This window comes from Candidozyma haemuli, assembly GCF_002926055.2.
Source record: "Candidozyma haemuli strain B11899 chromosome Unknown C_2014730914, whole genome shotgun sequence".
Lineage (NCBI taxonomy): Eukaryota > Fungi > Ascomycota > Pichiomycetes > Serinales > Metschnikowiaceae > Candidozyma > Candidozyma haemuli.
Genome location: NW_020289904.1, coordinates 940,548 through 958,569, shown reverse-complemented (window position 1 = coordinate 958,569; position 18,022 = coordinate 940,548). Strand labels below are relative to the sequence as shown.

The following is an 18,022-nucleotide window of genomic DNA, read 5'->3' as shown; positions in this document are numbered from 1 at the left end:
TATGAAAGCCAGTGCTATAGCGCCTACATCTTGCATTATCGTGAATAAAAATACATTAGAGCATTACCGTACATCCTTATTCAAGTAGATAACTGAAAATATCTCCGTTTCTTCCAAAGATGTAAAAACGATCTGGACACGCCAGATAGCTCTGGATCTTACCATCTCTCAAGAAGTAGGAAAAGTCAACCTCAAGAGAAGGGATTTGGATCGAAGGGAGCTCTTCGTCGTTCACAATCTTGTGGATGATGCTGGTATACTTTTTGCGGCCATCTTTGGCAACGTTGCTGCCAGAGAAGTGTCTTTTCAAACGGATCTCAAAAAGCCAGCGATATAACAGCACCACTATTTTCTGTCTTTCGTCATCATCTTCTATAGAATGTGTCAGACGTTGTGGACTAGGACTTAAAATTTTGCTGATACCGATGTTGCCAAGTGGTGATTTGGTGAAGCCATTCTCATCATTGTAAGATAACGAACGAGCTCTTGAATGTTGAGCCTTTGTCACTGCAATAGTTGGAGGCAAATTGTTGGAGAGCGGCTTCACCCTACTTGAAACTGGTTGTAATGCTTGTTGATGAGTGGTGGGCTCTGCATTTTCCTTTTCTTTCGAGTCTTTCTTCTTCCTAGTAGTGAGATGTCCTTTCTTGACTCTAGATACGGCCTTACTGTCGAAGTCCCATATAATAACCTTACCGTCAGCGCCGCATGACATTAATTTGTATGCGCTTGAAGGTGAGTTATCTTGGATATGTGACTTACTAAGTTCGTCTTTCTGAACGAAACTCACCTTTTCGACAGTGTTAGTGTGTCCTTTGAGTCGGCTAACGATTGTAATGTCTTTTATCATTGGAGGGAAGAAGCAGCTTGAAGCAGTACCAGCCTCATTTGTATCTTCACGGCCGAAATCCAAACTTGTAGAAGTTGTGGCGCTCTCAGTGGTAGATAAGAATAAGGATGGCGCATGTTGCGGGAAGGAGTTACCACTGTTTACCGTGCCACTGCGGGACCTGCCACGCTGGTGACCGGACTTTTTGTTGATTAATCCGTTTATGTTGTAATACGTCATTTTGAAGACTTCTATGAGATCACCTTTTCCACCTATGGTGAAAAAGCGATGGTCTGGTGAAAACTCAATATGACGGATGCCATCTTGGAAATAGCTTGCCACAATATCAGAAACTATCAGATGATTATAGAAATTTTGTGGATCACCGTAATTTTTGTTGTGTGTGTTAAGAAGATCAATCAACCTGACGAGACCATCATCTGAAGCTATTGCAACAATAAAAGGATTCTTCATGAGATTTTGGGGAGGCGTGGACAGGTATGGAATTGTGCTTGCAATCGAAGTTATAGGTTTATGACTTAACTTAAAGTGGCCGACAATGTAGCCAGGAGATTCTGGTACTTCTGTGCTGTCCTCAAGTTTGTTCAAAGGACTCAAATCAAACTTCTTAAACAACGTAATTGAACTATCATGTCCCACCTCTCGTTTTGCGTAGGGGATGTCGGATTCGCTGCCAAGTAAGTCTATGAGAACCACTTCACCATTGGCATAACCAGCAATGACGAGCAATTCATACTTGGTATGTGTAATCGCTGAAAGAGATGTTACCGACACATTTGTCCATGAAGCGTCCGCGCTCCCATCACGAGAAGGCTTCAAGCCTAAGTTGTCAAAAAATCTATAAGTGAGGTGAGCGAGGTTAATTGCTAATATGGCTCCCGAATTGAGACCCAAAATGACAATTGGATCAAGAGTCTCCATGCATACCAAGGTAAGAAGGCTTGTGACCATCAAGTTTGGCTGTAGTTGCAAGCGTAGCAACGGTACCTCAATCACCTTCTTATATGGCTTGCATGTTGTAGTTAATATTGTGGGAGGCGGTGGCTGTTGTTGCGGTTGAGATCCAGGCGTGGCCGTAGTGGTAGAAGATGGCGCTGGAGAGTCTCTCTCCTCTGTTAACGGAAAAATTGCAGAAGTTGAGTTTGACTCTTTGGTACCTGTGAGTTTGTGATCTTTGTCAATGCCAAAGACATTTATGACATTGACGTTGGTAGATACAAGAAGCTTTTTGGTGTTGGTAGATTTTACCTGCGAATAGTAGGTTTTGGAATCAAAATCCAAGAGTTTTGCAAACACCTTCAGGTTGGAATTTTTCAGATTTCTTTTCGTTGCATGATTCAGACCGCCAAGTTGTGGATGAGTTATGAAATGAGGTGAAGACTCGGGAATGGCGTTCAAGAGCGAAACAAACGGAGACTCAGGACCCTCTTCCACTGGGGAAGCGCCCATTCGTAAAAACCTATTCAAACTCGAGGTCATATTTCGAAACGGATTGCGGTTTTCTGTTTGGTCGTTAGCCCTTTCGTTAGCTAGCACTATCATTGAAGTCAAGCAACCTGGATTCATGTGAACCAACCGATAAGGGTCCGGTGTTAATGGATTGACGTTGGCTCCAATATGAAGCCCACCGTCTTGTTTAATACTGCTATGGTGTCCATCGACAATCTTAGAAAAAATGCTGGTAACATGGTATGGCAACGAGACGTATGTGGACGACTCAACGTTTTTATGTACATCATGTTGGAAAGGCGGCCTTGCCACATGTAAATATGAAGAGCTTAACTTGGCTTTCACAGCCGCTGGAAACGCAGCTGAACTTGTTAAGGGCCAATTGAGTTCTGCCAATCGCTCCAGTACTTGTTCAGGCACTTCGCCCGCCGTTGAAAAGTGGGTGTTGTCGTCAAGCAGCAGCAACCCTGGGCATACTGATTCAAGAAAGAACAGCGCCGGCGGGAGCTGCAGCTCAGGGATATTCATCAGTGTCATTCAAAAAAGGATGTGGAGATATGGAGAATATCAGCGGCTTAGATAGTAGTAGTAGTAGTGGATGAGACAGTGGCAGACAGGCAAACTTGGGGCCTAGCAATGAACGAGGAGGCAAGGGGCTTAGCCATAAATTATCAGACAGTTTAGCACCGATGCAAACAGGGTCTGAATTAGAAAGGATAGTGTGTTTCAGCTATACGGCGTTGGCTTTGGATGTAACCTGGGCTCAATAGGAGACGGTTTACTGTGGGTACTGGATACAGGACAAGCCAGAGCCGTAGGAGAGACATGGTACTAGTAATGGCAACATGCAGAGGAAAATTGGTAATATGGCAAGCGAAAGACAAAGGTATACCAAAACGGAAACCAAAACGACTCATTCGGTTTTTAGTTTATTGTTGGCAGGTAGAGATACGAAGTAAGGTGTAGCCGTGGAAAATAACGCACGTGAACAAAGTCACGCGCAAAATATGTCAGCCCAAGCGCTTTTCAGTACAGGATGTAGTCTCGGACCTAGTCCGCTGGGCGGGTCGTCTTGGGTTGAGAACGGCAAATACCGAGAGGATCTTGAACCAAACGCATAAAATAGTTAGAAAGTATCAATTGCACCTAACATTGAGTTTTCCGCTTTCGGAACTGCCTCAGAGTTGTGGGGAATAGTGTAAGGTTTCATATCCTGCACACAACTCGCGCAGTCGAGGTGCCATTGAGCTGCCCCAGAGATGACTGAGGAGGGACCACTACTTTTTTCCTAACCACTGTTTCCATGTTTCCCACAAAGACCTCGTCTTGCTCTCGTTGAAGAGAAGAACTGTAAGTGTTTATGACTGACGGTATGCAGGAGGCTTGAGTCCACATTTGATATTCTGAGTTCTTCGTTACTGGCATTGGCGATGGTACCAGCATAAATCCATGAAACGTTACAGACAAAGAGATTTATGGATGTGAAGGTCACAAAGAACCTGAACATATCATAGAATGAATCTCGTTTAAAGATAACGTCTGTCGTCTGGATTGGCCGTCAGCTGGGCTTGTACGAAGGGCTGCCATCGCCAGAGAAGAGTCCTGTCGAATATTGCCAATTTGACCATATAGCTATGCGAAGGAGGAAACTGTTCTTTGAATGACTTCTTTTCGCTAGTGGTTTGGGGGTAGAGCATTCGAGGGTCTTATCTCTATCTATGGTGGCCAGGAATAGAGGCCCATTGATAGGGAGAGACATTGTCGCAACACACGTGACTCAACACGTGCAAGAATGTTTTATGTACCTCGCTCGTTACCAGCGCGCGCGACATTGTCGGTCGGCAACTCTGGCTTGCTCGGTGGCAAGACAAAATTTTTTTCCTCGCTCCCTGAATTTCCCCCCTTAATCTGATACTTTATCACCCTACCTACCCACACAAATAGGGGTATTTTTGCATTTCGGCTCACGTCCTAGGGTATTTTGCTACACCAAGTTCCATTGGTAGGGTTATTTTGGAGCTTTATCCCGCATTTGTGCCTGTCTCGAGCCCGGTTTTCCAGGTGTTGTCATCATCCCCCTTCCCTTTTATGGGAGAACGACATTTTTTACCCACAAGTGGAAACCCGTACACCCATAGTTAAGAGTCGTGTTAGCTCTTTCACACTTGTCAAGGACAGATAACCGCCACCAGGGCATTCAATCAATCTCCTAAAGCCCTCCAGAGGCTTCCAACCAACCTACCCTGACCCTTAGAGGTCCTTCTGCCCGCCATCATGGCTGTTTTACCACCCAAAGCCGCAGCCGCTTCCAAGAGCGGTTCCGGTGCCAGGTTTAGACAGCGGAAGATCTCCGTCAAGGTCCCTCTACCTATCTATAACCAGAAGGATCTTGTTGGAGGAGATGCCGAGCTAGAACCATCCCAACTACATCACCTCAATGCGGGTACATCACAACAACCCCGTGACATGCATAGTATCGAGACTGGTGTTGATAAGAATGAAGAAGACGAAGTTCATCTTCAGCAAGTCATCAATGCTGCTCAACGTGTCTTGTTAGGGTCCATTAAAGAAGAAAAAGATAAGAAAGATAGCTCAGTGTACATCCCCACACCTGATGCCTCGAAACTCTGGAAAGAAGCGTCTAAGTTCTACAATGACAATTCATTTGTCGAGCCTGAGTCTTACATTAAGTTCAGTGCTACTGTTGAAGATACACTTGGTGTGGAATACAACATGGATGAAGAGGATGAAGAGTTCTTCAAGAATACCCTCGTAAAGGATTATCCTAAGCCAGGTAAAAAGACTGAGAAGAAGAAGGACCCCAATTCTGATGATACAAGACCTTGCTCTGAACTTGAGTTTGAAATTGTCTTGGATAAGTTTGAAAAGACCATTGAGGAGAAACAACCGTTCCTCTCAATGGACCCCTCGAACCTTCTTCCATACTCCGAACTTTCTGCATACATCCTAGAGGAGTTTAATTCAACTGGCAACAAGGACTATCCATATCTGCAACCTGGCTCAAACTTGAACTATATGTCAACTTCCACCCTCAAAGAAAACCTTTCTAAAGAGCTTAACTATGATCCCTTCATCACTTTGTTCGACAAGAATCCCCGCGATACTTCTAACACACTGAAGACGAGACCAATTCCTGCTTTAATGCAACTCTTTGGTCAGGCTATTTATGATCACTGGAGTAAAAGGAAAATGGAGCGCAAAGGAAAACAAATCAGCCCTCAATTGAAATTTGAAGATCCCAATGCTAATGAGAAGGATAATGATAATGATCCATATATCTGTTTCCGTCGTCGTGAGTTTCGTCAGGCACGTAAAACGAGACGAGCTGATAATTTGGGTGCGGAAAGAATCAGACTCCTTCAAAAGTCTTTGCGTAAAGCGAGAGATTTGGTTCTCAACGTTTGCAAGCGTGAACTTCTTAAGCTTGATCTCTGGAATTCTGAGTATGAAGTGTTCAAGACCCGTTGCGATACCAAGAGTGTGAAAAGAGCTGCTGGTGTCAGGGGTGATGATCACTTATTCTACCCCCACAAGAGGCGGAAGCTCCCCAAGATCGAGACAGAGGAGGAGGAATCGGAGACTCCAGCTACCAAGGTTCGGAAAGAAAGAAAAAAGGCTGCAGAAATGGAACCCTCTACTTCCTTGGCCACCAAGGACAAACAGGCCAATGGCCAAGTTCAACCCGAAGCGTCTACCAACCAACCATATGTCAAGTTGCCACCTTCGAAGATCCCAGATTTGGACTTGGTTACTGTCAATTTGGTGCTCAAGGAAAAGAACGAGACCATCAAGCGTGCTGTGCTTGAGAAGTTACGCAAGAGAAAGGAGCATGATAGAGGCTATGTTAACATTACCTACGATCCTTACCAGCCCTTCTTCAATCTTACTACGAATGACTTGAATTCACATCTTGAGTTGAGTCACATTCCGTACTCTTCCATCGCTGCTAGCAATTACCATCAAGTGAACACAACGAATGTTATCAGCGATTCGTTGAAAAGATTATTGGAAGATGCCAAGAAGCCTTTGCCTGGAATGAAAACTTTCAGGGGAAGCAATGGCGAGCTCGTTCCTTCAAAGCCGTTCCCGCATTTGCAGAGTTTGCTTGATGATCACATCAATTCGAAGAATAACTCTGAGGGTTATGTGGCACATCTACTCAACAGCATCCAGAACAATGATTTCAGTTCCTACTCTGAGGGATTCGGAAAGAAGGATGTGGAAGAAGAAGAGGATGCCAAATGTTCTGGCCCCATTTTCAGAATGCGCAGACGTCAAGGCCGTGCTAATCAGCAATTTATAGACAGAAGAGGCCTCATGAGAAGACCGGATGCTGAGATTGATAGCTGGCTTAACCAGTCCGAGCTGTCTAATGAGTCTAGTGACGAAGATGTGATGGATGTCGACGGCGGCGCATCGCCAGAAACAGAGGCTTCTCCCGTCTTGAATGCTTACGATTGCAAGTCTGACGCGGTTAAACGTTTGGACTCCCGCTGGCAGTTTGACAATGACTACACCGAGAGCGATAAGGGGATCAGAAGTCCTTTCAGCTTGGATCCATCGAGACTCAATTGCATTAGCGACGAGACTCAATCGATCAGGTTTGGATCGATGTTGCTTTCAAAGTCTTACGATTTGTTAAGAGAAAGTGCCCACCAGAGACAAGTTATGATTCAACAAGCACGGATCAGAGCATTGCAGCAACATCAACTCAATAATAGAAATCAACTGCAAGGTCTGCATCAGCTGTCTCCCGAGGCACAAGCTCAAGACTCCAACAAGGCTGGTGCTGGTCAAGGCGCTAGTAACGTCTACAGGAAAAATGGACTTGGAGGCACCATGGGAACTGCAGTTGCAAAGACTCCACAACAGCTTCACGCACTCCAACAGTTCCGGAAACAACAAAATCAACAGCAGCTTAGCCAAGCATACCTTGCCCAAAAGAGAAACACCGGGGGCAGTATGTCACCTGGACCATATAATGGCGGCAGCAGCAGCAGCGGCAGCAGCGCTACAACACTGTACAATAATAACGCAAAGTACCCAGCGGCAACCATGCAAGGTGGACGCCGCTGAGCTTGATAGACTTGCGTTGAAGTGTGAAAGTCTCTTGATGAGAAATTCACCGGTCGGAGATAAACCCCGATTTCATGTAAAATAGCTTGACGATACTCAATGTCATGATTAATGAAACCATTACATGTAGCTTTAGCGCCAGGAGATTACAAATAGATCTTATTAAGGTTGAGTTGCTAATGCACGATGCACCACATCTCATCTAAGAATGTCTATTACTCCGAGAACAAAGCAACTGTGGCTTACTAAGGGACACACACAAGGGCTCACAACCACAGCTATATATATACCCCATACATTTAACTACAGATCCAATTTCATCACATCTATTTAGTTCTAAAACACTCAATTGATTCAAAATGTCCAAGAATACCATTGTTTTCGGTGCCCACGGCAAAGTAGGCCAAAGATTGATCGGCGTGCTTGCCAAAAACAAGGCCAGTGCTACTGCCGTAGTCAGAAACGATTCCCAAGCTCAGACCATCTCCAAGATTGCTGGAGGTTCTGACTCTATCAAGACTACAAACTTGGATTTGGCCCAGACTTCTGTCAAGGAATTGGTTTCCAAGTTGCAGGGACACGATTCTGTTGTCTTGGCTGTTGGTTCAGCTGGAAAGGACCTCTTGAAGGTTGACTTGGATGGAGTTGTGAAGACTTTCGAAGCTGCTGTGGAGGCTAAGATCCGTCGTCTCATTTTGGTGAGTGCTCTTTTCGCCGAGAGCCACGAGTTCTTCGAGAAGTCCAGTCTTCGTGATTACTATATTGCCAAGCACTACGCTGACAGAATCTTGATCAACGAGTTTGGCTCCAAGTTGGACTACACCATTCTCAAGCCATCGCTTTTGGGTGATGGAGACGGAACGGGTAAGGTTCAATTCCTCCAGCCTGGTCAGGAAGGTAAGGTCATTGACCGCCAGGACGTTGCTCAGTCCATCTACAAGATCTTGGACTTGAAGAGCACTTTTGGCAAGAGCTACAACTACACTGCTGGTGACCAGTCAATTGACAGTGACCTGACCTGGAACTGACTTTCGGAAAAGTTGTAGACTTTTTTCTGAGTTTATGATCAATTATGAATATATTTTTTAAAAAAGTCTATAATGCCAATCTAAATATGCAACTTCTAAAACAAGCCCTCAATCTCTCCATCGTCGTTCACCTCGACGTTCATGTAGCCAGCATGCGTAGGCAAACCTGGGATGGTCATGATCTCGGCAGCCAATGCGTACAAGTAACCGGCACCAGCACTACATCTCACCTCTCTAATAGGCACAGTGAATCCAGTTGGAACACCCTTCAAAGCTGGATCGTGAGAAAGGGAGTACTGGGTCTTGGCAATGCAAATAGGCAACTTGTCGAAGCCCTGCTTGGTGTAGGTTTCAATCTGCTTCTTGGCCAATGGAGACAATTCAATTGCCTCAGCACCGTACATCTTCGAGGCGATAGCCAACAACTTATCTTCGACAGAGGAGTTGACATCGTACAAGAAAGTTTGTTCATCGGTTTCTTTCTTGGTAGCAGCGTTGGCAACAGCTTCAGCCAACTTCAAGGCTCCAGAACCACCTTCAGCCCAGTGAGCAGAAGCAACAGCGTAGTCAGCACCAGCAGCCAAAGCCTGCTCTTGAATAAGACGAAGCTCGTTCTTGCTGTCGGTTTCAAACTCGTTAATAGCAACAACAACTGGGACATTGTACTGCTTAATGTTAGAGATCTGCTTGGCCAAGTTAGCACAACCCTTCTCCAAGAACTCCAAGTTTTCAGTGGTGTACTCGCTTGGCAATTCCTGACCAGGCTTGACGTCAGAAGCACCACCGTGCAACTTCAAAGCTCTGGAAGTGGCAACAAGAACAACAGTGTCTGGAGAGACACCAGCAGCACGGCACTTAATGTTGAAGAAACGCTCACCACCCATGGTAAAGTCGAAGCCAGCTTCAGTAATAACGAAACCCTTCTTACCGTTGTTGATAGGGTTAGCTGGGGAAGTCAATTTCAAGGCCAACTTATCAGCAATGACAGAAGAAGCACCGATGGAAATGTTGGCGAATGGACCAGCGTGAACGAAAACAGGAGTACCTTCAAGAGTCTGCATCATGTTTGGCTTAACAGCGTCCTTCAAAAGAGCAGTGATGGCACCAGCACAACCAATATCCTCAGCAGTAATAGCGACACCAGTTTCCTTCTGAGTACCAACGACAATCTTACCCACACGCTCTCTCAAGTCCTTGAGGGAAGTAGACAAGGCCAAGATAGCCATGATTTCAGATGCGACAGTGATATCGAAACCAGAGGTACGAGGTGGGTACTTGGCAGCCTCGTTCTTACCCTGACCAAGAGTGATTTCACGAACAAATCTGTCGTTACAGTCAACCACACGCTTGATAGTAATGGATTCTGGATCAATATCGAGCTTAGCAAATCTTGTAATTTCTTCATCAGTCAAGTCATCTGGGTTGGTCTTGTTGATACCCAATTTCTCCAAACGAGCCAACATCTGCTTGGTGAACAGACGCTTACCCTTCTTAGCAGGCACCAAACGTTTGTAGAAACCCTTAACAGTCTTAGAAGTAGATTCGTGGAACATACGAGTGTCAACAGCAGCACACAACAAGTTCTGAGCAGCAGAAATTGCATGGATATCACCAGTCAAGTGCATGTTAAACTCATCCATAGGAATAACCTGAGCGTAACCACCACCGGCAGCACCACCCTTAACACCAAAAGTAGGACCCATAGATGGCTGACGAACGTTGGCAATGGAGTTGAAACCCAAGTGAGCACCAAGAGCCTGGGTCAAACCAATAGTAGTGGTAGACTTACCTTCACCCAATGGAGTTGGAGTGATACCAGCAACAAGAACAAAGTGACCACGAGAAGAAGCGTCGCCTTCGAGCTGTTCATCCAAACGCTCAGCAACCTTCTTAGGGTCAACCTTAGCCTTGTAGTGTCCATATGGCTCGAGTTCAGCCTCCAAAAGACCCAATTCCTGGGCAACCTTGGTGATCTTCTTTGGCTTCTGAGCACGAGAAATAGCAATGTCCAGAGGCACAGGACGCTTGATTTCAAGAGGCAAAGGCTTGAACTTGTGGTCATGAGCACGCTTAGCCTGAGCAACGGCAGCATCGTAGACGTTCGAGCACAACATGGCAACAGTCATAGGACCAACTCCACCAGGAACAGGGGTAATGTAAGAAGCCTTCTTGGAAACCTCAGCATAGTCAACATCACCAACAAGCTTCTTACCGTTCTTGGCGGTTTCATCTTCCTTATAGTTGATACCAACATCGATCACAATAGCACCGTCCTTGACCCAGTCAGCCTTAACGTACTCAGGAATACCAACAGCAGCAACCACAACGTCAGCACCACGCACAACAGATGGCAAGTCGTAGGTGTAACGGTGACAAACAGTAACAGTACAGTCCTCGTTTCTCAACATGGCTGCAACTGGAGTACCCACAATATCAGAACGACCAATAACCACAGCAGACTTACCACGCAATTGGATACCAGTTGTCTTGATCAATTCCATGATACCGTTTGGAGTACATGGTCTGAACTTTGGCTGACCTCCACGCTTGGAAAGTTCACCAACATTGAATCTATCAAACCCATCCACATCCTTCTCAGTAGCCACAGCATTAGTGACCAAAGTCTCGTTGATATGCTTAGGCAAAGGAAGCTGGATCAAAATACCATTAACCTTAGGGTCCTTGTTCAAACGGTCAACCTCTTCAAGCAATTCTTCCTCAGTAAGGTCTTCGTTGAATTGCACAAGCTTCAGCTGGATGTTGGAGGTGGTTGCAGCCTTAAGCTTCGAACGAACGTAAGCAGAAGAGTCTGGCCTGCTACCAACCTGAATAATGGTAAGCTGAGGCTTGAAATTAAGCAGCTCAAAGGAAATGTCATCATTGGTCAATGGAAGATTAAGCGATGGGACGTGTTCACGGTTGTACTCAATGACCTTCTGAGCAACCTGGTGTTTGATGGATTTGGCCAACTTTGTACCAGAGACAACAACAGCATCGAAGCTTCTGGTAGAGCAATGGAGGTGCTTTCGAGCAGTAGCACTCCGCTGCCACGTTCTGGAGAATCTAGCTAACATGCTTTGATCTGTTGCGAAATATTCAGCCTTGTGTGATGAACGTAGTGATAAGGCTAGGAAAAGGGGAAAAATAGCACTGCTTAGCGAACTGAAATAGTACCCTTAAGAGCTTTTAAAGTTCAGTAATTTCCAAACAAGAGAAAATATTCAGAGACGATCTGCCCTTGGTATATGTTACATTTGGAAAATTAAGCAAGAGGCATCTCGCTACGTGCGTGGTGTGCAGTACCCACGTTAGCAAGGCTGGCCGGAAAAATTTTCTTCCATGAGTCATTTCGGTGTCGGAACAGATAGTCCGCAGGGCATATGCCCTAAGGGACCATAGCCTTCTTTTCCAAACCAGACTGCCCAAAAATCCATTACAAAACCAGTAGCAAAACCTGTTCAAGTCAAAGATATCACAGGTGACAGATGGTATGCCATCTTACATGTACATTAAAGACGTTTTGACTCTGTCCCAGACATGCTGCAGACAGAACCGCTTATTTCTTGACTCGGCCCTCTGACTCGGTTTGTTCCTCCTGTAGAGAACGCACCCTTTCGTATCTTTCAATGCATGTCTCTCTGGTTAATTCACATGGCCAAGGCATCAATGGCCCGTATTATCGACATTTACCGACAAGACTGTCTTCGGACTTGCGGACTCTTCTCGTACCAGCTCGAGTTGCTTGAGTACACCAACTTTGGGTGGCTGCGAATTATCTGCCAGAGCATCCTCCTGGGGCGCCTCAATCACTTCAACAGAGTCAGATTCTGGGGTACCTTCGGACGACCTTATCTCTATTATATCTTCTGGAGCCTTATCAACATCTGCACGCTCATCGATGTTCTGCATTGAACCATCTTCCTCTTTTGCAACCATTTTTCCCAGCGCTTCTGCATCCTTTTCACTGGTAGATGCCTCCAAGGTTTCCATAACATCTGGAGTGCCTCGTAACAGCTGAAGCATGCTTCGGGCTCTAACCATCACATCATCTTCAGTTTTTGAGGAATCGCCTCCTGCCGTAGACCCACGAGTAGCATCCTGATTTGACAAGTCTTTCATTCTAGACTCCTGACCAAGATCCAGATCTGGTTTCTTCTCATCAGGCTTCGAATTGTAAAGCTCAGAACGTAACCTTGCTTGTCTTTGTCTTGCTCTACCCTTATCATTTGCCGCTCCAGACTTAAGCTGGCGCAAAAGCTCATCGACGGCAGCTGCACCCTCAGAATCTTGGTTAACTTCGCCATCCACGTCCTCTTCATCATCTTCATCGTCGTCTTCATTCTGATCCTCGGCATCTTCAGTGTCTGCTTTGGCATTGGCGTCTGCAGCTTTAGGAGTCTTCTTGTCACCGGCGAGCTTAGAAAGCCTGTTCTTCTCTCTCCGTTGAATGGCCTGCTTCTTCATTTCATAAGCTTTCTCTTCCTCCTCTCTTTGGACATTCTCGGCGTGTACTTGCTTGAACTGATTGACAAATGCTGCAAACTTAGAGAAGAATGTGTTTCTGCTATTGCTATCTTCCGGCTTCTCGTCAAAGTAAACCATTAATGCATTGTGGTCTTCAACAGTCTTCCTGAGCTGTTCAATTAACTGAGTTGCGTTCTCTTTAGCAACAATGAGAGGACGTTTGATCACTCTAAGCACCTTATCCTCAGAATGGAAAATACTTGGGTCACTCAAATTACCCTTCTCCAAGGATACCAAGACATTCTTAATATTCCGTTCGTACTCTTCACAATCCTTCTCGATCAGCTCGACATTAATGTTATGCATCTGATTAAGAACATTCAATTCATCAACAAACGAACCCCATTCTGAAAACTTGTTCCTGATAATTCTTTCAACATAATGAAGGAAAGTCATGGTGTTAGAGTTATCCTTAAGGAACTTCAACCGTTGTAAGGTATCAAGCTTGAAGCCCAGAGCCTGCTTGGCATCATCATTCATATAATTGACAACCTCAAGGATCAAACCTAATACGTGCTTCAAATTTTCACTTTCCCTGATTGCTCTGACAGTGTTATCAATCATGGTAAGCTTCGACTTCAAATCTTCGAAATCCTTCTTGTGAGTTTGAGTAACAAGAAGTGCTCTCGAACGGGACTTCCAGTAGTGTCTCATGTTATAAATCTCTAGGAACACTTTGTCAGCTCTTTCAAGGTCATCACTAGGTTTGGCAGGCTTGGATTCTGGGTTGTTGAGCTCATGGGAATATGGGACAAAGTTCCTAAACTTTGATTCTGAAAAGTCGTTAAATATCTCCGAAGTAAAGAACTCAAGAACACTGACATTATCAATTATGTCCTTGTCACAGTGTAAGATTTTGAGGGTAAGGTCTGGGGCAGAAACACTGTTATACATATGCAAATAGATGCCAAACTGGTGAGCTATGTCTCTTGGAATAAGCGTTTCTTTTTTAGCTGGCTTCTTAGCTGCGCTTGCATTCACAGCCTTCTTCTTTGGTGCCTCTTTCACCTTGAAATGAGTCTGGACCTCGTCGTAAGCATCTTGGGTCTCTAATTGCTCCAGAATCTCTTTATTCTTGATATCAGCCCAGATTGTAGACTTTGTGTCGTTAACATTATTAACATGCACAGTCTTGAGCTTGACCCCAGGCTTCTTCTTCATTACAGTAGCATCAACAGCTTCCTGGGCAGCTTTAACAGCCGGTGTCTGATTCTGATCACCAGTTTGATTAGGAGAAAGAAAATCTGGAGCCAAAGGAGGAGGCGGTGGAGGTGGAGGTCCTCCTTCCCCATCAGTATCGCTTGGAGAAGTAATAAAGCCTGGTAATGGTGGAGGAGGAGGGGGACCAGACTGTCCGTTAGAGTCCTGTGGCGCAATAAAGCCAGGCAACGGAGGAGGCGGAGGTGGAGGAGGACCAGAAGCTCCACTCTGAGCTAACATAGGTGGTAATGGTGGAGGAGGTGGAGGAGGAGGCCCAGCAGGAGCACCAGCTTTGGGAAGAAAATCTGGAAGGCTTGGTGGAGGTGGAGGGGGAGGAGGTGGAGGAGCCGGAGGGCCAGATACTGACGACGTCCCTGCTCCCCCAATGGCATTATTTGTTGATAGCTTACCGAGATCAGGGAACTCTTTTGTGAGCTTCGTTTCCTTGCCGGGGTTTTGCAGCAACACAGAGCCATCACGAAATAGTTCGCTTCTTGTAGAATCAGAACCGGCCGAACCAAGTATCAAATTGTCCTCGCTCTTCAGATCGCTAAGATGCTCAGCGAGATTATTGGTCAACTTAGACTTCTTAATATTCGTATTCCTCGACTTCTGCCTGGACAACTTGTACTCAAGCTCATCTAGAACAACCCCACGAGCAGCTCCCGAAGTGCCGGTATTTGAAGAAAGAGATGCAAAAGACGTCAAACGTTTCAGGCCTTGATCACCGTCAGATGACTTTCTTAATCTTTGCAAGTCGGCTTCAAGTCGCTTAATGGTATTCAGCATGACGCCAATCTGCTTCTCATAAGAGATGATGGTATCTCTCAGTCTTTCGAGTTCCTTCCTTAGCTGGGACGTCTGGTAGCTATCACTTTGCGAAGCTGAAAGCTCTTGAGGAACAGTCTTACTCTCCTTCAACTCGATAATTTCTCTTTTAAGGGATTCCATCTCCATCACGGCACGACGGGCAGTGTCATCAGTCTCTAAACGGTCAATTAACTTTTCGAGAGATACATTCAAAAGTGTGTCCGACTTGGTTGGTCCAAAAGTTTCGTCGAGTAGATGACCAGTAATGACATCAAGAAGACCAAAAAGACGTTTGGATTCTGGGCTAGACTTGGAGTTCTTGATCCATCTAATTCTCTCCAAGAGTGAACTCATATGCTGAGAGTCACTGTCAGATTGGATGAAGACGCCTGATTCGTCATCAAACTTGGTACGAAGGTCACTAAGATTTGAGTTAACCGATTCAGCATCATCTTCGGATTCGATTCTGAACAGTTTTTCCATCAAAAAGTGAGAGTAATCACCTTCGGCAAGGTGATTATAATGGGCCATATGCCTTGAAATTTTGTCATCATTGATTTCCCTGATCTTGTCGAGGATCTTATCGAGTCTGCTATCAGAGAACTCCTTGCGGAGGACTATTCTATCTTTCGGCCTCTCACAACACTCGAGTAGCTGATTAATAAAGATAATAGTCACAAGAACATATTCCTTGAAAATATCTTCATGAATGGAGCGATTATGTTGCTCAGTCTGAAGATGCTGGTCTAAAGTAGACTCCAATGCATTCATCCAAGGCTGGAAACGAACGAACATAAGATACTTGTCCTGAAGCTTTCGAAATTCATCCATAAGATGGGGGAAGAAATTATAGTCTTCAAAGTGAGTTAAATAAATAAGGAGCTCAGTAGCCAAAATTCTCGTTTCTATACTAGGAGAAAGTAACGAAAAAGGAAGACTTTTGACAACTTGTAAGTGCTCCTGAATGATCAAGTTGCTCGATAGAGGCACCTTCTGTACCTTATCATTAGAAGGGTCGGTAGCCATGACAGTTTTGAGACATCTGCAGATCACTTTCTCCTTTTCGAACTCGTCGTTTGATTTAATGCTTTTTTGGTTGATTTGTTTGAGAAGGTTAGCCAAAGCAGATTCACCTTGCTGCTCACGAAATTCTTTGACCCATTTATTGAGGGAAACGAGTCGTTTATCCAACTTCTTGTAATCCTTGGTCTGAAGAGAATTGCGAAGAATCTGGCGGATAAACCATACGGGAGAACCTTTCTTAGCATTAGATGCAGCTGTGGGAGAAATAACTCCAGAAATAGATGGATGCAATGTGCGATTCAGCGAATCAGATGTACGTTCACGAAGAGCCCATGATCCGGATCTGCTTGGAGCTTTCAGTTCAGGCGGGACAGGTTTTGGAGGTGGCTTCATCTCTAGACGCTCAACAGAAACAGTGGCCTCTTGAAGAAGTTGAGGGAGATCGAAAGAGTTGTTAGTCTCTCCCTCACTAAGAAGAAGTTCCCATTTCCGTTTAAGAGGAGTGGTTTTGAACGATTCTTCAGGAAACACTCTTATGGAAAGTAATCTTTGGAATAGGTGCTCAACAACTGCTGGCTCTGGCATTTGGTCAATGTTGGAGGTGACAACGCGGAAAGAATGCAAAGAATTAGATATTATGGCCTTGGAGCTAAGTATATTGGAGCTTGAGTAAGACCTTTCTTTAGGTTTCGAATACAAGGGTGCTGGAGGACCCAATTTCGAGATGCTATTTGTTGGAGCTTCAAAGGTGGAGCTGCTTATGCTGTGGGAACGGGGAATATGCGATTCTGGATAACTTGTTGATCTAGGCTTAGGATCAAGGGAACTAAAGCTGGCAGAACTATCATTAGCAGAGCTCATGATGTTGCCAGAAAGCGCCAAGTCTGCCGATGGGAAGTGACCTCGTGCTGGAGACAGAGAGGCTCGTGGGCTCTGAGCACTCAGTACGGGGCTTTGAGAGACCCATTCGTTGATGACATTGGTTTGAACAGGTGGCAATGCAGGCGCTTTTAGCTTGACCCTTGGTTCGTCAGAGCCAATAGAAGGCCGTTGGGGCAGATCAGAAACCGTGAATGAATCCTTCCTCGGTAGGTACCTGACCTGGGTTGGTTCAGTGGAATGAGCCACAGCATTATATGAAAAAGCCTGGAAGTCCTCATCAGGAGAAGATTCTTGGACGTTGGCCACCTTTGGTGGCGATGCAGAGCCCGAAGGGCTGTCTTGGTTGAACTGAGCAGCCAAGTTGAGTCGGGAGGCTGTCTTGCCTAGCTTTCGAATGGATTTGGTGAACACACTCATTTTGCCTGGCCGTGTTGATGCCGGCAGCGATAGCGAGCTCAGATCGTGCTCTGTGCCATCGTTCATTGTGTAGAATCGGGTTCCCTACGGCCCAGCGTGGTGAGGATGTTTCAGATTATCGTCTGGATCAATATGGGGCCAGGAACCAGGAATACGCACCATATAGTGAGCAAACACGCCAGAGAGGGCAGAAGGTCACTTCAACAGGTATAACAGAATGGGATGAAACGGTAATGAATCAATTGATGAAACTGAGTAGAAAAAGAATAGTAGTTCCTTTCTTTACTGTAAAGGAATGTTTGTTCAATGGCTGGTATGAACAGCCGTTCTAGGGATCATCGATGGCTGCGAAAAAAGGGCTAGAGCTACTGAGCATGTGATAAGAGAAGGCCCCGATAAGAAAAAACTCAAAGTATTTAGTGTTTTGGAGTATTTCAAGTATAAAGGAGACGTTCCTCGGGTTGATTGCTGGAAGGGAGTTTCTTGGTGATGTAGTCAACGCTTTGTGTTATCTACGGTGTGGTTATCAGTGCGGGACAATGGACAGAGGCATTGGGTGCAAAAAAGATCAAGGAGGGCAGAAGGTGAGGTCGGATGGAGCCAAAGAGGGTTTGGACAAATGAAGGGGTAAGTTAAGGCAAAAAGGAGTTTGTTAGTTGGTTATTGGGCTAGAACTAAGTTTAGTAGGTATTGAGGAATGGTGGAGTTATGGTGACTACTGAAGCATGCAATGCTTAGAGAG

At 45.3% G+C, this 18,022-nt stretch overlaps 4 protein-coding genes across 4 annotated transcripts; 2 read left to right on the top strand and 2 right to left on the bottom strand. All coding sequences in view use genetic code 12, as the record gives it.

The window, feature by feature from the left end:
* Positions 1-76: 76 nt before the first annotated feature.
* On the bottom strand, positions 77-2,827 carry CXQ85_002048 (uncharacterized protein; the record flags this gene model as incomplete). The annotated part of the gene is made up of 1 exon (XM_025485738.1): positions 77-2,827. The coding sequence occupies one exon, from the start codon at positions 2,825-2,827 to the stop codon at positions 77-79; it is 2,751 nt and encodes a 916-aa protein (XP_025341203.1).
* Positions 2,828-4,573: 1,746 nt separating this feature from the next.
* Positions 4,574-7,396, top strand: EPL1 (Epl1p; the record flags this gene model as incomplete). The annotated part of the gene is made up of 1 exon (XM_025485737.1): positions 4,574-7,396. One exon carries the CDS (start codon positions 4,574-4,576, stop codon positions 7,394-7,396), a length of 2,823 nt encoding a protein of 940 aa, XP_025341202.1.
* A 359-nt stretch (positions 7,397-7,755) lies between these two features.
* On the top strand, positions 7,756-8,424 carry CXQ85_002046 (uncharacterized protein; the record flags this gene model as incomplete). The annotated part of the gene is made up of 1 exon (XM_025485736.1): positions 7,756-8,424. One exon carries the CDS (start codon positions 7,756-7,758, stop codon positions 8,422-8,424), a length of 669 nt encoding a protein of 222 aa, XP_025341201.1.
* A 95-nt stretch (positions 8,425-8,519) lies between these two features.
* CXQ85_002045 (uncharacterized protein) lies at positions 8,520-17,346 on the bottom strand (the record flags this gene model as incomplete). Its single annotated transcript, XM_025485735.1, has 2 exons — positions 8,520-11,427; positions 12,143-17,346. 2 exons carry the CDS (start codon positions 17,344-17,346, stop codon positions 8,520-8,522), a joined length of 8,112 nt encoding a protein of 2,703 aa, XP_025341200.1.
* Positions 17,347-18,022: the final 676 nt, after the last annotated feature.